Source organism: Lemur catta, chromosome 1 (genome assembly GCF_020740605.2).
Source record: "Lemur catta isolate mLemCat1 chromosome 1, mLemCat1.pri, whole genome shotgun sequence".
NCBI lineage: Eukaryota > Metazoa > Chordata > Mammalia > Primates > Lemuridae > Lemur > Lemur catta.
The window spans coordinates 66941258-66962859 of NC_059128.1; the positions used below are offsets into that span (position 1 = coordinate 66941258).

The 21602-nt window shown below is 40.3% G+C and overlaps 1 protein-coding gene and 1 gene segment (V, D, J or C); one reads left to right on the forward strand and one right to left on the reverse strand.

Moving 5' to 3' along the window:
* Positions 1-5842: 5842 nt before the first annotated feature.
* Positions 5843-6710, reverse strand: LOC123620886. The segment is given in 2 exon segments: positions 5843-6218; positions 6472-6710. Coding segments are annotated over 2 exon segments (546 nt in total).
* An 11775-nt stretch (positions 6711-18485) lies between these two features.
* LOC123620897 (olfactory receptor 10G2-like) lies at positions 18486-19442 on the forward strand. Its single transcript, XM_045526472.1, has one exon. The coding sequence runs from the start codon at positions 18486-18488 to the stop codon at positions 19440-19442; it is 957 nt and encodes a 318-aa protein (XP_045382428.1).
* Positions 19443-21602: the final 2160 nt, after the last annotated feature.

A 21602-nucleotide genomic window follows, 5' to 3' on the forward strand; every position in this document is an offset into this window, starting at 1 on the left:
CCACAAAATGTAGTGACTCTTAGGGTTACATGTATGAATGCTAACTAAGTTCATCAACAAAACAGAACTAATCTTGAAGGATACCAAGGGATTTTGTGGTACAGAGTTGTTAGCAGGAACTCATCTAGCTTCAACACAAAGAAGGTTATGAGTCAAAACCATGAAACCAGCTCAAACTCTGAAACAATGTAAACAAGCACGAGGCTGCACCTGTGCTTACTTCTGTTTGCTATATAAAACCTGGGCCCTTTCATTTCAACAGCATCCTTCCTGAGATCTATTCCCACCTCCTTTTCCACAACCCCTTCCTTCTTCCTCCTGATTTCATCCACTTTAAGATAATTTCCATTCATCTAAAGGAACTAATTAAACTATTTCATGCTAAATATGGATTGCGGGTCACTTAACTTAAATTTGACCATCAATTTACAGATGGTTGGTGAAAAGACAGCTCTACTTTAGAGACCCCAAGTTTTAGTGGGCTAGCACAATTACCTGATAAACTTTTAGGATATCTACCCATTTTAGAAAGACATCATCACAGAAAGAAAAGAGTACAACTTTCAGAGTCTGTTAACAGAATCTTGATTCTGCCGTCAACTAGCTATGTGTCTTGCATAAATTAACTGTCCTTTCTGAACCCTTGTTGCTTTATGTATAAAATACGGGTAATAAGATTTATTTCAAAGGAGCTGTTAAGAAAATTGAATAAAATAACCAATGTAAACTTTCTGAAACATGATAGACACTTAATAAATGATTACTAGAGTCATCACTTTTATTATCATTACCCAGGATTTAAAGAAGGGTTTGTGTTAAGAGATGAACTGGGAATCATATAAGAATGTGGATACAGAAAATATTATGTGATGAAGAAGCCACCATTCCCTCCAGAGGATGGAGTGAAAGATTGCAGGGTGAATGACTAATAAATCAGACAGGTGGAGAATGCATCAGCAACAGCAGCAGAAGCACAAAGAGACTTTGCATTTCCACGTTCACAGAGTACTAGGAGGACCACCTGATGCTGCTTCCGGGAGGCAGTGACCCAGCTATAACAAACTTCCAGTTCCTGGAACTTCTTAGTCTCCACAAGGACTGGCCTTGATTATCTGAGGAGCTTGGACATGCCGTTAAGAGTCTTCTACTTATGTTCATATATTTCCTAAGGAAAAACTCTCATATTTAAGGTATCCTTAATGCATCTTTATTAAAATTTATAGAAACCTTAGAAGACCATGATGGCCTTGAGAAAGGGTTTGCTCATTTGAAGATGCTCTCCAAGGAACATAAAGGCAAAGAATGTGAGACAAAAAGTCCTTGATGTTCCCTAGTTGCCCTTTGATTCTAGGCACAGATGTCACATGCCTGCCTCAGTTTAACATTGGACCTCAAGCTCATGTTTCTAGAGAGCAGCAGGTACAGCTTATAGGACAGCCCAAGACAAAAGGAAGGGATGTCACCATTGGTAACTAGCAACCCTTCATCTGCCTCAGCATCCCAGAGGGAGCACTCAGCCCCTTTTTCACCCTGGTACAATAAATTTGGGTGAGTGTTCAGCTCTGGAGGTTTAATCCAATTTATCTTTTAAGACTGTAGTTTTCCAACTTTGTTGCATTAAGAATCACCTGGGAGCTTTTTATTTAAATACTAGTGCCCAGGCTCTACCACCAGAAATTCTGATTAAATTGACCTGACATGGGACATAGGCATAGGAAATTTTAAAATGTGATTCTAATGCAGACTGAAAACTATTGCTCAAGGGGATCTGACAGTTTTCAGAACAATCTCGCTTTCCAATTCAAGGCCAGATTAGCAAGCAGAGAAGCATGACTAGTTTGCAAGTCAGTCCAAGGTCCTCAAACCTAGGTTGCAATTCCCAATGTAAGTTGCCTAGACCATTAAGTGTGAATTCTTTTTCTTTCAGTTCTGCCTACTGGTTAGTCTCAAATGGGCACAGGCCTCCCTTGATCAGTACTATTATTCAAAGTGTGTGTCTACTTAGGAAATGGAGTTCTGAAATTCTTCCTAATCCCCTCTGAAGTTCACAGGGAAATACAACAGCAGAGAACAGGAGACCCTGAAATACCAGGATGACATAATTCAACTATTAGATGCTGCACCTGTTTCTTCAAGACACTCCCATCTCCACACTCAGTTACAAAGTGATTTCACAGAAGTCAAGTTTAAGCTGAAGGGATATCTAGGGGATGGCTGAGACAAAACTTGAAGTGAGTGCAGAAACCCATGCCAAAAATTGGTCCAGGAGAACAGTAAGCCAGGGGAAAGCTCATGTATGACCAATGGATGGATATGGGTCAGCTGAAAAGTATAATACACATTAAACTCAGTAATGAACAATGGATAAGCATCTGGCAGTCACTACAGAGGCAAGATCAAATACATTGAAAAGTTCAGAAAATATATTGAGTCAAATATGTGAACTGATGAGTCCCAGACATGAGGACCAGTTGGACCAAGGCATGACGCAGTTGATTGAGATTCAGATTCAGAGATGGCAAATAGGAAAATTAGTGGTTGCACTTGCACAAAAGCCACACAGAATACTGCCTGACAGAACATTCCACCAGAGCTGTGTTTTATTTTCATTTTCCCTACGGAATTGAAATTCCTCTTCTTTGGGAAAAAAGACAGAGTTTCTGAAGGACACTAGTGGAATCCAGCTTAGCATTTTACTCCACCCCATACACTGGTACCTCAGAATGTCAGCTTTCCCTCACCTTTACCCTTGATTCAGTGTCCAAGCCACACTTGTCTGAGAAGGGTTGTGTGTGCATTCTGCCCTCCAGCTCTCCTGTCCTAAGTCCACACTCCTTACTTCCCATCCAAATTCATATTATCAAATCTCTTACGGACTTTTCTTAGAAAAGTAAAAAACTATGCCCTGCAAATTGTAAAGCTCTTCTTAATGAGGATCTTGGTCTTTGTGTTTCTTCAAACTGACCCCCTTCACTGCCTTGTACCCCTGAGTACACATGCAGATAACTTTAAAGGCACACAGAGGGTGCTCATTTCCCCAAAGGCAATAGATAACCCACTCACAACAAGAAAAATTGAGAAGGGTACTCTCTGCGTAGGGACTGTTTACAAAGATACGGAAGTAGAGGAACCGCAAGGAATAGCTGAGTAATCCAGGGCTTAGTAACACCTAAACTATTTACCATCCCTAAGCCAGAAGGGACAAGGGAGATGTCTAAGTTTTCCTTAGCTATGTATGTTATAGTGAACAATCCACTCCTGACATGGAGTATATTCTTCTAGATGAGAGCATCTTCCACTGCCGTTCTTTTGGTTATTCTCGTTAGGAACTAGAACTATCGTAAAGAGAGGTTAACTGCCATAGTGAGAATATGCTCCAGACATCTGAGTACCAATGTGGCTCTGGAAACTCCACAGGCACCACAGGACTACAATAAGATGTTCTATCTTGCCCACACTAGGAATAGAGAGAGCCCCAAGGGTAAGATCTCAAGGCAAAGGACATTGAAGCTGGACTCATCCCCAAGTACTCAAAGGACCAAGGCCCAGAGATGCTCAAAAATCAGAGCTTCACTCAAACATTGCAGGAAATAATTGGATTAGATGCACCACAAATTCCTTCCAATCTCGAGAACCTATGTTTGTTTCATTCTGTGAGGTTTCATCTGAACATCTTGTGGAGCCTGGATTTGAACTTAGAAATATTTGGCTTCCAAGTTCTAACACAGCTACTGCTCTTTGAACATGACATCAGAGCTGAGTTTTCAGTTTGGCCTACAGTAATTCTAAAAACCTTGGCTCCTACCCTCTGGTAATGGCTTACTCCACCATCTAGCACCCAACCACTTTCCAAGTGAAATGAAAGAACTTGCTGGGTCAGATAGCAAAGAGAAATCCTGCTAACAGAAAGAGAAAGGATCAAAGAATGATGGTCTTCCTTCTTGAAAACCTCTGTGGTGGAAGAACACGTGATTTAGAAACTTACAGCTTTAAGAGAAAATAGACATGAAAACAAGATCAAAATGAACCTTTAAAAGTTTTTATGTATACTCTTCATAGTCACTAAATTAAGTACAAACACTACAAACATAGCACACTGAGTAAGGAGAGTATCAGTAACTTATATGTCTTCAAATTTAAGATTTTTTTAATTTTTGAGACAGGGTCTTGCTCTGTCACCCAGGCTAGAGTGCAGTGGCATGATCATAGCTCACAGCAACCTCAAACTTCTGGGTTCAAGTGATCCTTCTGCCTCAGCCTCCCAAAGTGCTGGGATTACAGGTGTACGCCACTATACCCAGCCAAATTTAAGATACGTGGTATTGTATAGTTCATTTCTATTTACCATTTACTCCTTGCAAGAAGTTTTTCAGACTTTATCTTCCTCATAGTTTCAATGAAGCACTTGAATTTTTTTCATTTTTACTAATAACATACCTGTTAAAGGTCATTTGTTTCAGGGTTAGATCCTCCATTCAAATGTTCAGTATCTTTCTGATTTTGTGTGAAGTCCCACTATGAACCCAGATACATTTGAGTAATTTGAAAGATTGAGATTCTTTGGATAACTTGACTTGCAGTCCAACATTATATAGTCCTTACTCAGCTCATGACTAATTTATATTATAAAATTTATAACAAGCACGTGACATCAGCATTGCTTGCCCACATCTCAGCTCTCTTCCTATTAAAGATAATGAAGTTCAGTTCCGAGGATCAGGTCTATTTCCCCTGCACTTTCAAAAGCGTGTTTGCTAAAAAAACGAAAAAATCTACTGTTTCTATTCACTAGAACATAAGCAACATCAGAGCAGGGATCTTCTATTCCCTGATGCACCCCAGCAATTGAAAGAGCGCCAAGCACATACTAAGTGCTCAATAATATATTTGTTGGGTGAAAACCATCCACTTTACCTTTCTTTCCTACTCCCTACCACCAAGTCCCTCTTGTTCTGTTTATCCCAAAATGAGCGATTCAAAATTAGCTAATAGAATAACTTAACATCCAAAGTTAACGAAAAAATATATAGAAATAAATATATGTACTAAAATGTAGGGAAAGGAATTCGCATATGGGAAAGAAATTCTGCATTGCCCTCTATGGACAGAATATATAGGACATAATGTTTAAGAAATTTCAAAGACTTTGGTACAGCATACAAGAATTACCATTCAGAAAAAGAAAATCTTTATACTGGATGTTACATATTACTGTTCCGTCCATCACCCAGCGCTTTCACAGGTATCCCTACTCCTCCCCCACCCTGCCCCCACCTCATTGCATGACCTCACTCTTCTTTTCCACAGAGAGGCGTTCTCCTTGATCTTCTCTTCACCCTCCAAGTCCACAGTCCCCACGCTCTTCGACATGCTGGATAAATCCACCAAAATATTAAATAATATCAAAGTAATCACTCAGGCAAATACAAAAATGAGGCGATATTTGACATAATTAAATGAAATCTTAGTATATCAAGCTGAAGAATTTGCATTTCTTAAATATTTCACAAATTTCAGAGCCTCCCAAGGATAAATGAATAAGTATATGACTTACTACCATGTAAACAAAAACACTCACCAAGGGATCCTTCCCTTGAATAAAGAGCTTCCTCCAGAAGCTAATTCTACTATCCACCCATTGTGCCACAAGACATGGGAAGTACAAATAAGTAGGAGAAAGAGAGAAATGAAGAGAAGTAGAAAAGAGAGAGAGAGAGAGAATGTAGTTTGGCCCTCCTTCTAGTAGTAATCAATGGTTCAGAAAATAATGGGATTCAGTCTCAGAGTCCTACGCTACATTACTCTAAACAAGCTTAAAGTTAGAGGGGTAAGCAAGCATATGCTCAGGAAATACTAGAACTTCTCAAGCCCACCAGTACCCCACTAGTTGGCTTTTGAATTTCAGTGCAGCAGAAGAGGCTTCATAGTCACCGTGTCTCTCACGGCACAGAGGTAAGAGGCAGAGTCTTTCATCTGGAGCTCCTTCACAAGGAGGTAACTGTACCCAGCAGAGCGATTAAGGAAGGAAGAAAAACGACCTCTCCCCTCCAAACCATCCAGAACACTGTAAGAGAGAAATATGGGTGCTCCACTGTCATGTTGCTGGTACCAGAACAGCCCATTGAACCCAGATGTCTGATAGGTGCAGTTGACCTGGATAAAGGCTCCTTCCACAGCTGTCAACTCATGGGGCTGCTCAATGCTTTGTCCTGCAGTGCCTATGACAAAACACAGCATTATTAAAAACGATAGGCTCCATGTGGTCACAAAAGAACTGCCACTGATGGGGAAGAAATAAATGATGGCAGAAGTGGCAACAGCAATAGTAACAGGAGGACAATTAGCACCACATAAGGAAAATGCGTATAGCAAAGACTGTTTCATTACAGATGTCGAAAGTTGCAATCGTTTCACTGGAAGAAAATTATTTTGAAAACTCCCAGCAGCATTTGCTATTCAGTTGAGACTTACCTCCCATCTTCAGGGAAACATAAAGAAGAAAAAATCCCCACATCTGCTGCAGCATCCCACGAGCCTGGCCCTGCATCCCTGGTTTCTGAGCCACTGGAGTCTGCTGAAGGTAAAAACCCTTCTTGTGGGCGAGGGAGGGAAGCTCAATCTGGATGCAAAACTCAGAGGAGGGGATGGGTATATTCACACCTAATGGGTGCGATGCACACCGTCTAGGGGATGGACACATTGAAGCTCTGACTCGGGCAGGGCAAAGACAGCATATGTAACCTAACCATTTGTACCCCCGTAATATGCTGAAATAAAGAAAAAATTAAAAAAAGAGAAGAAACAAGGGGAGGAGCTCCTTTCTTGCCAGGGTGACTGTAAGCTTCCTCCACAGAAGCAGCTATGGGTTCCCTTGCCGGAGTCTCTTCACATGAACATTTTCTACTGATAAATCCACAGGTTTTAGTCCAAGTGATTGTGGTGAACACTGTACAACAGAATTATGTATAAAGAACAGAGAAGACAAATGAAAACATAAGACAAAGTCACAGTGGTCAATTCAACCATATTGATAGTTTTCTTTCTCATGACACAACAAAATGAAATACAGAAATAATTAAAGGTGAGTTATATGTGTGCATATATTGAATATTGTATGTTTGTGAGTCATATATGTTTCTAAAGCTAGAAAGAGAAGGGAATTTACCTACCAGTTAAGTGTACTTGCAAAAGTTAATATAGAAATAATCTTCCAAAGATTCAAAAGTAAGTTTCAGAATGATGAGTACTAAATAATATTGTTATCGTAAATGTATGTATAAACTTTTTTTTAATTTCAGGAAATTATGGGGGTACAAACATTTTGGTTACATGTTATGAATCTGCCGCATCCAAACCATGATTTGAGGTGTGCCCTTTCCCCACCTACAATGCTCAACGCGTCCATTAGTTGTGAGTTTACCCACCCCGAACCCCCCATCCGCAAAGAATATTACTACTGTAATGTATGTATAAACTTATAAAACAGTGGGAATACACACAGTAAATTACTAACATGTTATGTTAGGGGTTGCAGTGGGACAGTTGCATGAGTTGATCTTTTTCTTTTTTTACTAGGACCTAACAAGCTGAAAAGTGAGTTAATTTTTTTTCTTGTACATTTCGGTATCAATTAATGTTAAAAATGAGTGTGTTTCATTATGTAATTTTAAAAAAACTAAAAGTAAATGAAAACTGAAAGGAAAGAAGAATGATACAAGAGGAAGAAAGAAACGGGAAGAAGGAAGGGAGGAAAAAAGGAAGAAAAAAGGAAAACTTCAACAATATCTTAAGCTACTTATTAAGATGTCCCAGAAAGAAATTTCTTGTTATCTCTGATAAATATCTTTCATATTCATTGGCCTCTCATAAATACTATTTAATATCAAAGGCAGCTATGATAAGAAGACGGGCAATGACAAGTGTTGGTAAGGATGTGGAAAAATTGGAACCTTCATACATTACTTGTGGGAGTGCAAAATGGTACAGCCACTTGGAAAATAGCTTAGTAGTTCCTCAAAAAGTTAAACATAGATTTACTACATGACCTAGCAATTCTACTCCTAGGTATATACCCCAAAGAAATAAAAACATATGTTCACACAAAAACTTGCACACGAACACTCATAGCAGCATTATTCACATTAGCCAAAAGGGTAATAACTTAAATGTCCCATAAACTGATACATGGATAAACAAAACACTGTATATCCATAAAATGGAATATTATTTAGCCATTACAAAGAACGAAGTATTGATACATGCTTCAACATGGATGAGCCTCGAAAACATTATGCTAAGTAAAAGGAGCCAGACACAAAAGGCCACATATTGTATGATGCCATTTAAATGAAATGCCCAGAATAGGCAAATCCATAGACATAGAAAGTAGATTAATAGTTACCAGGAGTGGGGTCTTGGGGAGAGGGGAGACGGAGAAGTGACTACTAATGAGTGACTACTAATGCAGTTTCTTTTTGGAGTGATGAAAATGTTCAGGAATTAGTAATCGATTCACAACTTTTTAAATATACTAAGAACACTTAAACTGTATACTTAAAAAGGGTGAATTGTATGATACATGAATTAATCTCAGTAAAGCTAATATTTTCAAGATTTATTTAAATCAATGTTGATACATATTGCAGAATTTCACTATACTTGAAATCAAGGTACTATGGTTTTTTTTTAAGGCTACTAATTGATCCTTGCCGTGAGAACAGTTCTACTTCTGGAATCTGCCGTCTGACTGGGGTTTTGAAACTTTGCTGCTCCTTTTTTTCAGAAATCAGAAATAGAATCAGAGTCATCTTCCCTCATGGAAAGGCTGTGGAGTCAAGAGTGTTAAAACTATTCCTGGGTCCATGCTGACTTCAGGCTCTCCTTGATTTTCATAAGCATATACTAAAACTCCTTGTGTATGCTGAATTCAGTCTCTTGCACAACAGCAGACTTTTGTGCAACAGTAGATGGATAGCAAATATAGAGGGAGGATGCTACCTGCCTCCTCGCCTTACTCAACTTTGTCTAAACAGCATTGTTTATGCATTTTTCCCAGGCTTTATACAAATTAGTAGAAAATAGGAAATAAATTTTTAGTGTCAGTGATGAGAAGATTGAAATAAACTACATGCAACTAGGATAAAGATGGAAATAAACATGGACTGTAAACAAAAAAAATCAAAGGCAATTTTTATCCCTTATGAACGCTCTGAAATCATTATTCTCTATTTACTGCACCTCGTAGGCTACGGCACCTTATATTGTAATAAATATGATACTGCCATCTTGTGACGCCACATGTCATTACCATTTTGCATGCACATCACCAAATGATTAATATTTTCCTTCCCTATCAAAAGTATAAAAATTTAGAATCAAAATAAAGCTTAAAAAACCAACTAGGCCTTTTCACTTGTCTCATTTTACAACTGACATGTAAAACTAGACCAGGCAGCAAAATTCCCTGTGAGGCTGTTCCTGAATCTGAAACTAGGTTTCTTCTCAACCATTGTGCAAAATATGATTAACCAATGTGAAATAAATAACTCTCTGCTCCTAGTCTATGCTAAATGGAGTGGTCTAGATGAAAAGCAGCTTGATGGCAGTTATACCTCTGCAATTCAGAGCATCTGTCCTGGTGGCTCCCAATTTGGAGCTCATGTTTGAATGGCTGTGTGCTTTCCTGGCCCCAGACATCCAAGGCATCTCTCTCCACTGGCACTGACCACAGCCTCCCACTGAGACTCGGGCACTTCTGGCTTGCTGTCTCTTCAGGCAAAGAGGTTCTTCCCACCCACCCCAAGAAGAATTAACAGGTGCTGATCACTGGAAGCACATCCAAGGGGGGAGCTCACAGAGACAGCAGTAAGGGATAAGACAGGATCTGGGCAGAGTTTCAGCGTTGTCCACCATGGTCTGTCTCTCTTCCGCTCTGCTTTCCACATAGATGCACAAGTGATCAACGTACAATTTCAACCTGACTGTGACATTCTCCTACTTAAAGCCCTCGATGGCTCCCCAGCCCCTATAAAGTAAGGACAGATATTTATTCTGTTGTCATATAAAACCCCAACTGACTATATCTCACTTTAATTCCACTCACAACCTATGCTGCAGATATTCTAAACTACTTGCCTTTTCCCACTCATGCCAGGCTGCTTCTTGCTTTTGCTCAAACTTTTTCCTCTGTTGAAGTGTCCCTCCATGTGTACTCATCTTTCAAGGAGCAGCACAAGGGTCACCCACTCTGTGAAATTTTCCTAGCCTCTTCCTCTAACCCCACTAAAACCATCAGCAGACAGAGCAACACTCTTCTTTGTGGTCCCTCTCTAACCTATGGTTAATATATTCTTCCCACCATAATCTTAACTTCTTAAGGATGAGGTAGGACTAACCAACTTTTGTTTCCCCAAATAAATACCTGTGTGTAAATATAGTCATTGATGATCTTAAAAACAGAGGTTTTATGAAAGTGGAGAAGGAGGGAGGGAAAATCCTACTTCACTAAATTTAATAGGTAAAGTCAATACAATGAATATTAATGAATATTAAGTAATCTTTGAAGGATTTTGGCATAGAAGGGATGGTGAAAATAGAAATGATGTGGATAAAGTTTATAAGATACATTATGTGTAATATACAATATATGTTTTATGGATCAGGGCTTTGTTCTCCCAAAGAAATGTCAGTCACGCTAGAATGGGAAATGAGAATAAATCTTGCGTGTGAGAGAGAGGAAAGACCTAAATTCAGAGGGGGGAGAAAGTAAGTTTCCAGGAAACAATGTGGAACTGAGAGTGGAAACCTCCCAAAATTTAAAAAAAAAAAAAGTGGGTACTGAGTTGACCCAAAGAGCTGGGTCCCTGTGGAGCTGTGGCAAAGGCAGCCCAGGCTGTGGTGGCTGTGGGGAAAGAGCATGGCCATGCTGGTGAGGGGAGGAAGACCTCCTGCCTACACCTGCTCAATCAGAGGCAGTGACTAAGTGGATGGAGGGAATCTGACGGTAGTACAGAGGCAGAGACGGCAAAAAAAAAAAAAAAAAATCTGGACCACCAGCGACATCATGTGGCCAATGAACGCAAAACTTCTTTACTGAAGATAAGTTTCTAGATTTTTCCTTCTAGAGAATGTTGCAATTATACTGACCTCTGGGAATGGATAAGCCCCTGGGTCTTACCAAAGGAGAAGGGTAGTGGTGGTAATAAGAACATTTTCACTAGCTGCATGGAGACACCTGAAAGTTAACTGAAATATTAAAAGTGGCAACCTTACTTTATGCCACAAGGTGAGGTGAGACATATCAGTTCTTATATTTCTCCCACCTATAGGAGGAAACAGAGCCTTACATCCCTCTGTCCTTCTTTATACCTCTGTAGAGAAGTAATATTTTTGGCCGGGCGCGGTGGCTCACGCCTGTAATCCTAGCTCTGGGAGGCCGAGGCGGGTGGATCGCTCAAGGTCAGGAGTTCGAGACCAGCCTGAGCAAGAGCGAGACCCTGTCTCTACTAAAAATAGAAAGAAATTATCTGGCCAACTAAAAATATATATACAAAAAAAATTAGCCGGGCATGGTGGCTCATGCCTGTAGTCCCAGCTACTCGGGAGGCTGAGGCAGTAGGATCGCTTAAGCCCAGGAGTCTGAGGTTGCTGTGAGCTAGGCTGATGCCACGGCACTCACTCTAGCCCGGGCAACAAAGTGAGACTCTGTCTCAAAAAAAAAAAAAAAAGAGAAGTAATATTTTCACATATTTTGATGTGCTCTTCCATTTGCATGTCTATGAACAGGACCTTACCCCTCGTCACTTAAAGCATCAATATGCTGGGAAATGGGGCTGGGAGGCTAGTCTAGCAAAGAAGAAAGATCAGGATAGCAATTTACAGTAGAAATAGTAAGCAAGAAAGAAGTTATTATTCAGCTTCTGGTGGCCAAAATAAATGTTCGTGTCTGCAACGGGACAATTGGCTTGAAAGCAAGGACTTGTCATGAGAGAAAAAAATTTTCTAAATCAATTTATCTCTTACTGTAACATACCAAGCCAGGTTTAGTAGACTTGATCATAGAATTTATATGTTGAAGGCTTCACACAGAATTAAGTGAAAGCAGGAAAACCTCACCCCTGCAAATTTGGGAGGATCACAGAGAAAAGAAGGGAAACAGAGATAGGCCAAGGAGGTTAGATGCCAGGGTTCATGTTTTTCCCAACTTGAAAGCAAACCTCAAGATAAATGAGAGACTTATGGAGTATAAGAAAACCCAAGGGCACCAGAGATAGCAGCAGGTTTCTGTGGGCAAGGCATGGAGAGGATGCAGATCCTTAGGATGACTCTGGCTGTCGGCTCAGAGTACAGGGGACATACACATATGAATCTGGTTTTCCAGTGCCTGGAAATAGGAAAGTTAAAAGTGTCTGCATGTTTTGCCAGGGAAGACAAAGAAGCATAGGGAATGATAGTGCAATAGCACAAGGCTGGAGTCAAAGCCAAGTCATCACAGCATGCAGTGACTTCCAGACCAGAAGCCAAGAACAAGAACTATAGATTCCAGCCAGTGATATGCTGGTAAATGTTTAAAAACTAGTTCTCCCCCCAACCAAGAAAAGCCCTGATTTGTAGTGTTTGCCAATTTCTGCGGTGTAAATATTGCCTCGTGATCAATTTCAGGCTCCAACATGACATCAGTGCACATGAGTTGGTAAGAGATATGTAGTAGCACACTATTATATATAATTTCCACCATAAAGGTATAGTAGATGTGAATAACCTCAAAGATATTAGTAAAGCATACTAAAATATTAGAAAGTGATGAGTTTTTAGTATTATTCCATTTGTTTTCATATAATTTATTTAATTGAAAATATTCAGGCTGATCGGAGTGCAGTGCTGTTTATAACTAATTGATCACAACCAGTTACAGATTCCTTTGTTCCTTCTCCACTCCCACTGCTTCATTTGACTAGCCTAAAAATAAAAAAATTTTTTTTAATTTGCAAACAGAAAATGTCTGGTGGGCATGCTGGCTCACAACTATAATCCTGTCACTCAGGGAGGCCGAGACGGGAGAATTGCTTGGGTTCAGAAGTTCAAGACCAGCTTGAGTAAGAGTGAGACCCCGTCTCTACCAAAAATAGAAAAAGTGAGCTGGGCATGGGAGGCTGTAGTCCCAGCTACTGGGGAGGCTGAGGCAGGAGAATCCCTGAGCCCAGGAGTTTGAGGTTGCAGTAAACTACGATCATGCCACTGCTCTCTAGCCAGGGCAATGGAGCAAGACTCTGTCTCAAAAAATAAAAATAAGAAAATGTCTCATTGAAAAAAATTTCTTTTTTTTTTTTTTTTTTTTTTTGTGAGAGATGCAACGCTCTGATACGATGCCCAGGCTGGAATGCAGTGGCACAATCATAGCTCCCTACAGTCTCAAACTCCATGCCAGCTAATTTTTTTTCTTTTTTTCTTTTTTTTTTAATAGAGAAGGGGTTCTCACTATGTTGCCCAGGCTAGTCTTGAACTCCTGAACTCAAGCAATTCTCCCACCTCACCCTCCCAAACTGCCTGAGCCACCAGGCCTAGGCTACGATTTTACATTTTAATTGTAAGTTTAACAAAGAGCTCAGAAAATTTCTGACATTTTAATAATCAGCTATTGTAAGACAGTACAAATCAACTCCAGCTCACAAATGATGCCAACTATGGGTAAGAGCAAGTTGTCCCAAATGCCTAGATGACACTATCCTCACCTATATAGTCCAAGGAGCCTACCAGACCTGCCACACCCCAACAAAGAACAAGTATCCAAAGAACACTCCAACAATTTGAAGCCATCTCTTTCCCTACTGCTATAAAAACAATGAAGTCATTTAAGACTTTTTTTTTCTTTTGTACAAATGCAGAGGAGTTTGCACTAAGACTTTTTAAACTGGGGATAACTAAATTCACTCAATTGACCTAAACTTAAGGGATTTTTTTTCTCTCAGTGTCCAGAAAGTAGGGAACATGTAAGGAAGATTAGCTCAGTTATTGAAGATTAAGTACATCTTCAATGCACTTCTGAGTATAACGTGGGTAAATGTATGACCCTCACAGCACTTCAAAGAAAGGGATCACAGAAGTAGAGTTCATCCAAACAGATCATGTTGTTCCTCAGAGCTCACTTTCTAGATATGCAAAAGTGATTCCTTCTTGCTGTCAAAACAAAAAATAATGAGGATCTGGGGAATGTAGTTCTCATGTGGGAAATGTTTCAGGGTAGAACTCCCAAGAGGTGATTAGTTTTCTTCAAATCTCTTGACAGTGTTTTTAAAAACTGGATCAAAGGAAATCTAGCTAGTAATGTAACCAATTCAAGATCTTAAGTAGAGAAGTCACACTCTATAAAGAACCTCCAAGGGCAGGGGGTCTCATAGATTCTCAAATCAGTCAATGAGCTGATCCTCTGCAAGACTTTAGTTCCATTCCAAAGCAGGGATTCTGTAATCCATCAGCACAAACCAAAGGGGTATTCTGAAGGACCCTTTCCTTACCTGCTCAGCCATTCCACCCGAGATAGACCAGCCTTCTCCAAGATTTTGCTGCTATGTCCACGTGAGTCTGAGAGCTGGGTCAATCCACAATAGGAGCAAATGCTTAATTTCCAGACTTTAAAAGTTTTAGCAATTTTGTCCAAAACAATATTTAATCTGTCTCTTCCCTCCATCTTCTTCCTCAATTCACCCTCCCAGAGTTAATTATGTTAGGCCTGTGCATTTTGAATTAAACTAGGCTTTCTCCAAATTTGGGAATTTTCTTCTTTGAATTGAGAAAAAGAATTTTAAACATTTATCCTTTCCTTTATTTTCTCTGTTTTGGGGGAGGTGATAAAGCAATATAGATGATGTATCAGATCCAGTGTTACTATGTAAACACAGTAAGAGAGGGGTTCCTTAACCCTTCTTTTCCCAGAATACGCTTAATCAACCTACTTGAAGATTAGAAGGCCTTTGTTGCAAGTTATCTTTTCTTAAGCAAGCTCTTTTTCTTTTAACTTACAATGCAAAGACACTGACAGGATAATCAGAGCAAAAAAACCTTAGCTCTGTCTCCCCACTGTACTCAAACTCTGTTCATTCTCCTTGCTCTGCCTCTCTGCTCAGGCCACCTAATGGCCTAAAAGAGCCATGGTCTGAGTCTGGCCCTAAAGACAAATAAGAGTGAACAATTCAACATTGGGTCATTCCTTATCTGTCCGCCTTAGTGATTCACATCAGCTTTGAATGTGGATGGCCCAGCTCAGAGATGCCCTATACAAAGTCCCAGCTCAGTGCAGACATGCCAGAAAGAGCCCAAACCCCCTCTGGGGTAATCTGATATTTTACAAAGTGCGAAAAGGCACTGCTTACAAAAGGCTCAAAGTGAACTGGCCTCCTAGTGAAGGGGAGCACAGCAAACAGTCCGTCCTGTGGTTTCCTATCTGACACTGTCTCACCCCTCCTTTGCCTCGCCCTCTCAGTGCTGCCCTCCTTCCTTCCATCCCTAGGAGCCCCTCTGTTATATTTCAAGGCCAAAATCCCTACATTTCATTATCTGCTGTTTTAAACATTGAATCTAGGCAGGGCCAGGTGGCTCATCCCTGTAATCCTAGCACTTTGGGAGGCCAAGGCAGGGGGATCTCTTGAGCTCAGGAGTTACAGACCAGCCTGAGCCCTAAGCAAGAGTGAGACCCAGTCTCTACTAAAAATAGAAAAAATTAGCCCGGTGTGGTGGTGCACGCCTGTAGTCCCAGCTACTCGGGAGGCTGGGGCAGCAGGATCCCTTGAACCCAGGAGTTTGAGGTTGCTGTGAACTATGATGACACCATTGCACTCTACCTAAGGTGACAGAGTGAGACCCTGTCTCAAAACAAAAAGAAATTGAACCTCCCTCCTCCCACCCCTATTTAAAAAAAAAAGGACAAGACTATTCCTTTCAAAAGCCATTCTCTCTCATAGAATGACTCAGTCCTTCTGCAAACACACTCCCTGCCCCTACAGAGCTTCCACCTTCTGGAATTCTCCTCTACCCAGCTCCTCCTCCATATGTCTTTCGTGGCAACTCCCTAAACCACTCCAAATCAAAACCACCATTTTCTGCTGACTCTGCCTGGAAAAGGAGCCTCTCTCCCTCACACCTACCCACTATAAGCACTGCCAGTATCCCTGTCCTGCCAGCCAGGATGCCCAGGGCCAGACAGGAAAGGGGGTGAGGGTGGAAGGAGCCCTCTCCCAGGAGAGCGTTTGGGAAAATGTGCCCAGATTTGTGCATGATAGCCAGGGGAAAACTCAAATTGATGAAGAAAGATAACATTTTTTATTATGCATAAAGATTTATTATGTTCATTATGTATGAACATCCACATAATGATCTTTTTATTATAATTCTAATATGATTTGATATCTGAAAATCTAGTTTTCATAAAAAATTTTAAAAACACATCATTTGCCTAAGGTAGAAGCACATTTATAGTATATATCTCCTCCTCTTCTATCTCTCTAATAGAAAATAAATTTGGTTCATAATTACTATCATATCTGTGCTCTCAAACTTTGCCATCTCTTTCTTTTCTAACCAAAGAAAGTACCATCCATCCATCCTAAAAAAAATGAAGGTATTTTTCCTTCTGAAAATAAGATCATAAGAATCTTATAGTCATCTATTTGTGGACAAAGTCTATAATTAACATTTCTGTGGACTCTATACAGTAGAATACATTCAGTATTATCAATAATTACTGGATATTATCATATGCACTTAATTCTTTCTAAATAATAATGGAGATAAAATATGTTTAAGACTGGTGTTTATAAAAGGGAATTTTTCTAATGGCATCCCAGTGTTTATATCGTTAATGGTCAAATCTCTGTATAGTTAACTTCTTACCAGTTTAATTGTTGTTTCTTAAAAGACACAAAGTGGCAGATACACAAGATGAAAGAATCTGGAGATCTAATGCAAAACATGAGGACTACAGTTAATAATATTTTATTATATTCAGAATTTTTGCTAAATGAGTAGCGTTTAGCTGCTCTTGCCACAAAAAAAAGGAATAACCATGTGAGATGACGAATATGTTAACTTGATTCACTATAGCAACCATTTTACTATCTATATGTATCTCATAACATCATGTTTAAATATACATAATAAAATTTATTTTAAAAAACAACAAACACCAACAAAAAATAATTATAAGATACTTTAAGAGATAGGTAAAAATACCTAAAACACTCTTTTGTGAACAAATCATTCATCAAAGGGAGTTTTTAAATAACATCTGCTTCAAACATTTAATACCTTTAAAGGGTTTTTGAGAATCCCATTTCTTGGAAGGCAGATATGGTCTTATTAAAGTAACAATGTACTAAAGGTCAAATTCTACAATAATCAATGTTGTTATAATCAAAATAAACAAAACCAAGAAACTACTTAGGTCAACCAATAAATGTAACTAACATACCAGAGCAAAGAAAAAACAGGAATGGAGTCTTAGACTTTGTTTACACTAAGCAGAGGTTCACATTGCTTGAAGTTCAAGGCTAATCCCTTGTCCTACAGTCCTGACTGTGTGCCACAAGTCCTGAAAGAGGTGATTGTGCAGGGAAACATCATGCAGGATTAATAGGAGTTGGCACTATCTGCTTCACCAATCAGCCAGCAAATATTTATTAAGTTACTGTTGCCAATCACTGGGGCAGTTGCTGTAGACACATCAGAGAACAAAGTAAACTTGATCTTTGCTCTGAAGGACCTCATAATTTAGTAGAAGAAACCAATAAGCATTTAAGCAAATAGCTCTTATAACATTGTACTATAATTGTCCTTTATAATATAAGCTCCTATTTCCCAAAAGATTGTCTTCTAGAGGAGAAGAACCCTTCCCAAAGGAAGTGACAGAGTAAATCCTGAAGAATGAAGATAAGTTAGACGAATTAGGATATTTCTCGGTCCAGAAGGAAGGAGGGCATTTGTGCTCTGCAGAAACTGAAAGAAAGAAGACTGTAACAAATATGCAAGGGCCAGACCACAGAGGTTCTTGTAGATCATGGGAGGAGACATTTTAAAGATAGTAAGTCTGAAACCAACAAGAGGGATGGTAATAATGGAGTAATTGTTCCACACCACTCCACACTACCGCAGTCCATTTCTCTGTGGTCCCCCTTTGGAGCACAGACCTTCATATGCGCTTAACTATTAATATTATTCGGACAAAACTCTGTGTTTTGACTTCCAACAAGTGTGTGCAGTGTCTCCCACTGAAGGAGCATTTTAGGGCACCTGGCAACTAACCAGCCTCTGAAGGTTGTCTTGACAAGCAAAGCCAGCTGATGGATGGCAAATGCCTTTCACTTAAAATAAAGAAGTCTTCTGTTTACCTCCCAGACTCTGCTCATTAGATGAAAGAAAGCATTCTCTTATCACCTCCGCATGTTGTTTTTCCCTTGTCAGACTTCACCGCTCATCTTAGCAGACTACAAAAAGACATGAGAAAGACCAAAAACACATCCTTGGACACCGTGGTAACAGAATTCATTCTCTTGGGCTTGGCCCACCCCCAAAATCTAAGAATCCTCCTCTTCCTGGTCTTCTTCACCATTTACATCCTGACCCAGCTGGGGAACCTGCTCATTCTGCTCACCGTGTGGGCTGACCCGAAGCTCCACACTCGCCCCATGTACATTCTTCTGGGAGTGCTCTCCTTCCTGGACATGTGGCTCTCCTCAGTCATCGTTCCTCGAATTTTTCTAAATTTCACTCCCGCCAGCAAGGCGATCCCATTTGGTGGCTGTGTGGCTCAGCTGTTTGCCTTTCACTTCCTGGGCAGCACCCAGTGCTTCCTCTACACCTTGATGGCCTATGACAGGTACCTGGCAATATGCCAGCCCCTGCGCTACCCCATGCTCATGAACAGCAGGTTATGCACAATCCTCGTGGCTGGAGCTTGGGGGGCTGGCTCCATCCATGGCTCTATCCAGGCCACCCTGACCTTCCGCTTGCCCTACTGTGGCCCCAACCAGGTGGATCATTTTTTCTGTGACATCCCTGCAGTGTTGAGACTGGCCTGTGCTGACACAACTATCAATGAGCTTGTGACCTTTGTGGACATTGGAGTAGTGGCCGCCAGTTGCTTCATGTTAATTCTGCTCTCCTATGCCAACATAGTCCATGCCATCCTGCGGATTCGCACCGCTGATGGGAGGCGCCACGCCTTCTCCACCTGTGGCTCCCACCTAACCGTTGTCACAGTCTACTATGTCCCCTGTATTTTTATCTACCTCAGGCCAGGTTCCAAGAGTCCCCTGGATGGGGCAGTGGCTGTGTTTTACACTGTGGTCACTCCGTTACTGAACCCTCTCATCTACACGCTGAGGAACCAGGAAGTGAAGTCTGCTCTGAAGAGGATAACAACAGGTCGAGGGCCTGTGAATGAAAATAAGTAATCACACCCACATCACCATCACTACCACTCTTTTCAGCTACTGTTGCACATGACAAATGTTCAATAAATGGGTGTTGATTTAAGCTGAATTGAATGTAATTCTACTAGGAAGAAGCTTCTGGTGCTATATTCAACCTCAAAAAATTGTCCATAGCTACACTTTTCTGACCCATCCCTCAAGAGAAAGCATGTTCTACACCTATGTTGACTCTGAGGAATGAATGCCTTATCTGGGAGGAGGGAGAATTATTCCAGGCAAATTTGGGGGAAACCAACATAATACTGCCCCATTGCCCTACATCCACTTGCTTCACTCCTAATTTCCCAAGCCTGTAGACATTGAAGATTGCTTTGCTCGTTTCAAGGCAAATCCATCCTTCCAAGCACTTAGTGTATTCTCTGTATGTATCATCTGTGTTTCCTTCCAGCCTCTCACTCTCCTCCACGTAGTAATTCACCAAATTCTGTTCACTCTGCCTCAGAAATGTCTCTCTGGCTTCTAAAGTGGTCTCCTTGTCATCCCTACCTCATCCATACCATAACCAGAGTTTCCTTTCTGAAACATACAACTAAATATTTCATCCCTCTCCTTAGAAATACTCACTGGCTCTGTAGTGCATATAGATAAAGCCATATCTCCTAGCTTGGAATTCAAAGCCCCCACAATCTGACTCCAACATACCTCATCTGCCAAAATATCTCTACCTCCCTTTTCTTTCCCAGCCCCATGAATTTACCTGCCATTCCTCAAACATTCTCTATACTTTCCTGCCTTTAATCTTTGTTTGAGTTATTCTCATATCTGGAATACCTTTCCTCCTCCATGTCAGAAAACTGGTGTTTTATGCTTACTTCAAGGTCCAGGAAAAAATCTTTATTCGTACAAGAAGTTTTCTCTGATTCTCCCAGTCATAACTTGTATCCTCCCTGGACTCCTATAGTCCTTTGAACTTTATGATAGCACTTTTCATAGGCTGGACTGTATTATAGCTTAGATTGGAGTTTCTGGAGAAAAGAAAGCATGTTTTATTGGTGTTTGCGTTGCAGCCCCCTTTTCCCCAATATGTACTAGTAGTCACTTGTAGTGGAGATGGCTAAATGTCCACCAAAATCCATTCTCTCCTTCCCTGGTTAGAGAGCTGTAGCCGGAATGTGGCTGCCCCTCTGAAGACAAGAATTGAATAAATTAACACTTGTAAAGCCTTAAACATGGTAGGTATTCAATAAATGATAATAACATCATCATTCTTATTGTATTATTACTAGTAGCATAAATATCTGAAGAGTCTACAAAGTATGTGTCAGAAAATTAAGAACAGGGGTCACAGACGGAGAATGCCCAGCCTGGAGGGCTGTGAAACTAGAAAAATTCTCTGATAAAATGGTAGATATGAATATCCTTATTTTATAGACAAGGAAACTAAGCTCAGAGAGTTTATTTAGAATTTTGTACAAAGGTCACACATCCAGTAGGTAGAAGAATCAGGATTTAAGTCCACTGTCTTTCTTTAAAACCTGTGCTCTTTCCACTCCACTATATCATGATGTCTCTCTAATGGACATACTAGAAGTCAATTAGGGAATACTGTTTAAAGGCAGATGTGTTTACCAGATAAAACACTAGATCTCTCCAGTAAAGCCCTTCTCTTTACATCAGAAACATGATGGCCAAACGTCTTTCTTTCTTTTTTTTTTTTTTTTTTTTTTTTTGTCCAACAATCTTGTCTTTTCTTTTAAAGCAAGAAACAGAATGCGAGTAATCAGAAATCCCCTACAGGAGGCAGAGTGAGCCATTCTACTGGAGTTGACCAACCAAACCAATAAGTTACATTTTTTAAAAGATTGGTTTAACAGTCACAAAAGGACTGGAAGAAGCAGAGATGGAGACTGAGTCATCATAATAGTACAGCACACAATTTGGGCCACATGAAGTCTTTATCACATGGGAACAACAAAATACCCCAGTCACCCAGGGGGCCCTATGTCCTAATTCACTCCCAGCTTCTGACCAGTCCCAGTCTTCATGAGGCCCTGCTCCACAGCAGATCTTGTTTGCCTACGCCACCTGGCTGTCATGAGTTTATATTTCTTTTATTTTCCACACGTAAACATGCAGTGGACTTTATTATGTAAGGTAATCTTAATGCATCTCTGTTCCTTG

Coding starts and splice junctions, on each gene's coding strand:
- LOC123620897 (XM_045526472.1), top strand. CDS start 18,486: ATGAGAAAGACCAAAAACACATCCTTGGACACCGTGGTAACAGAATTC.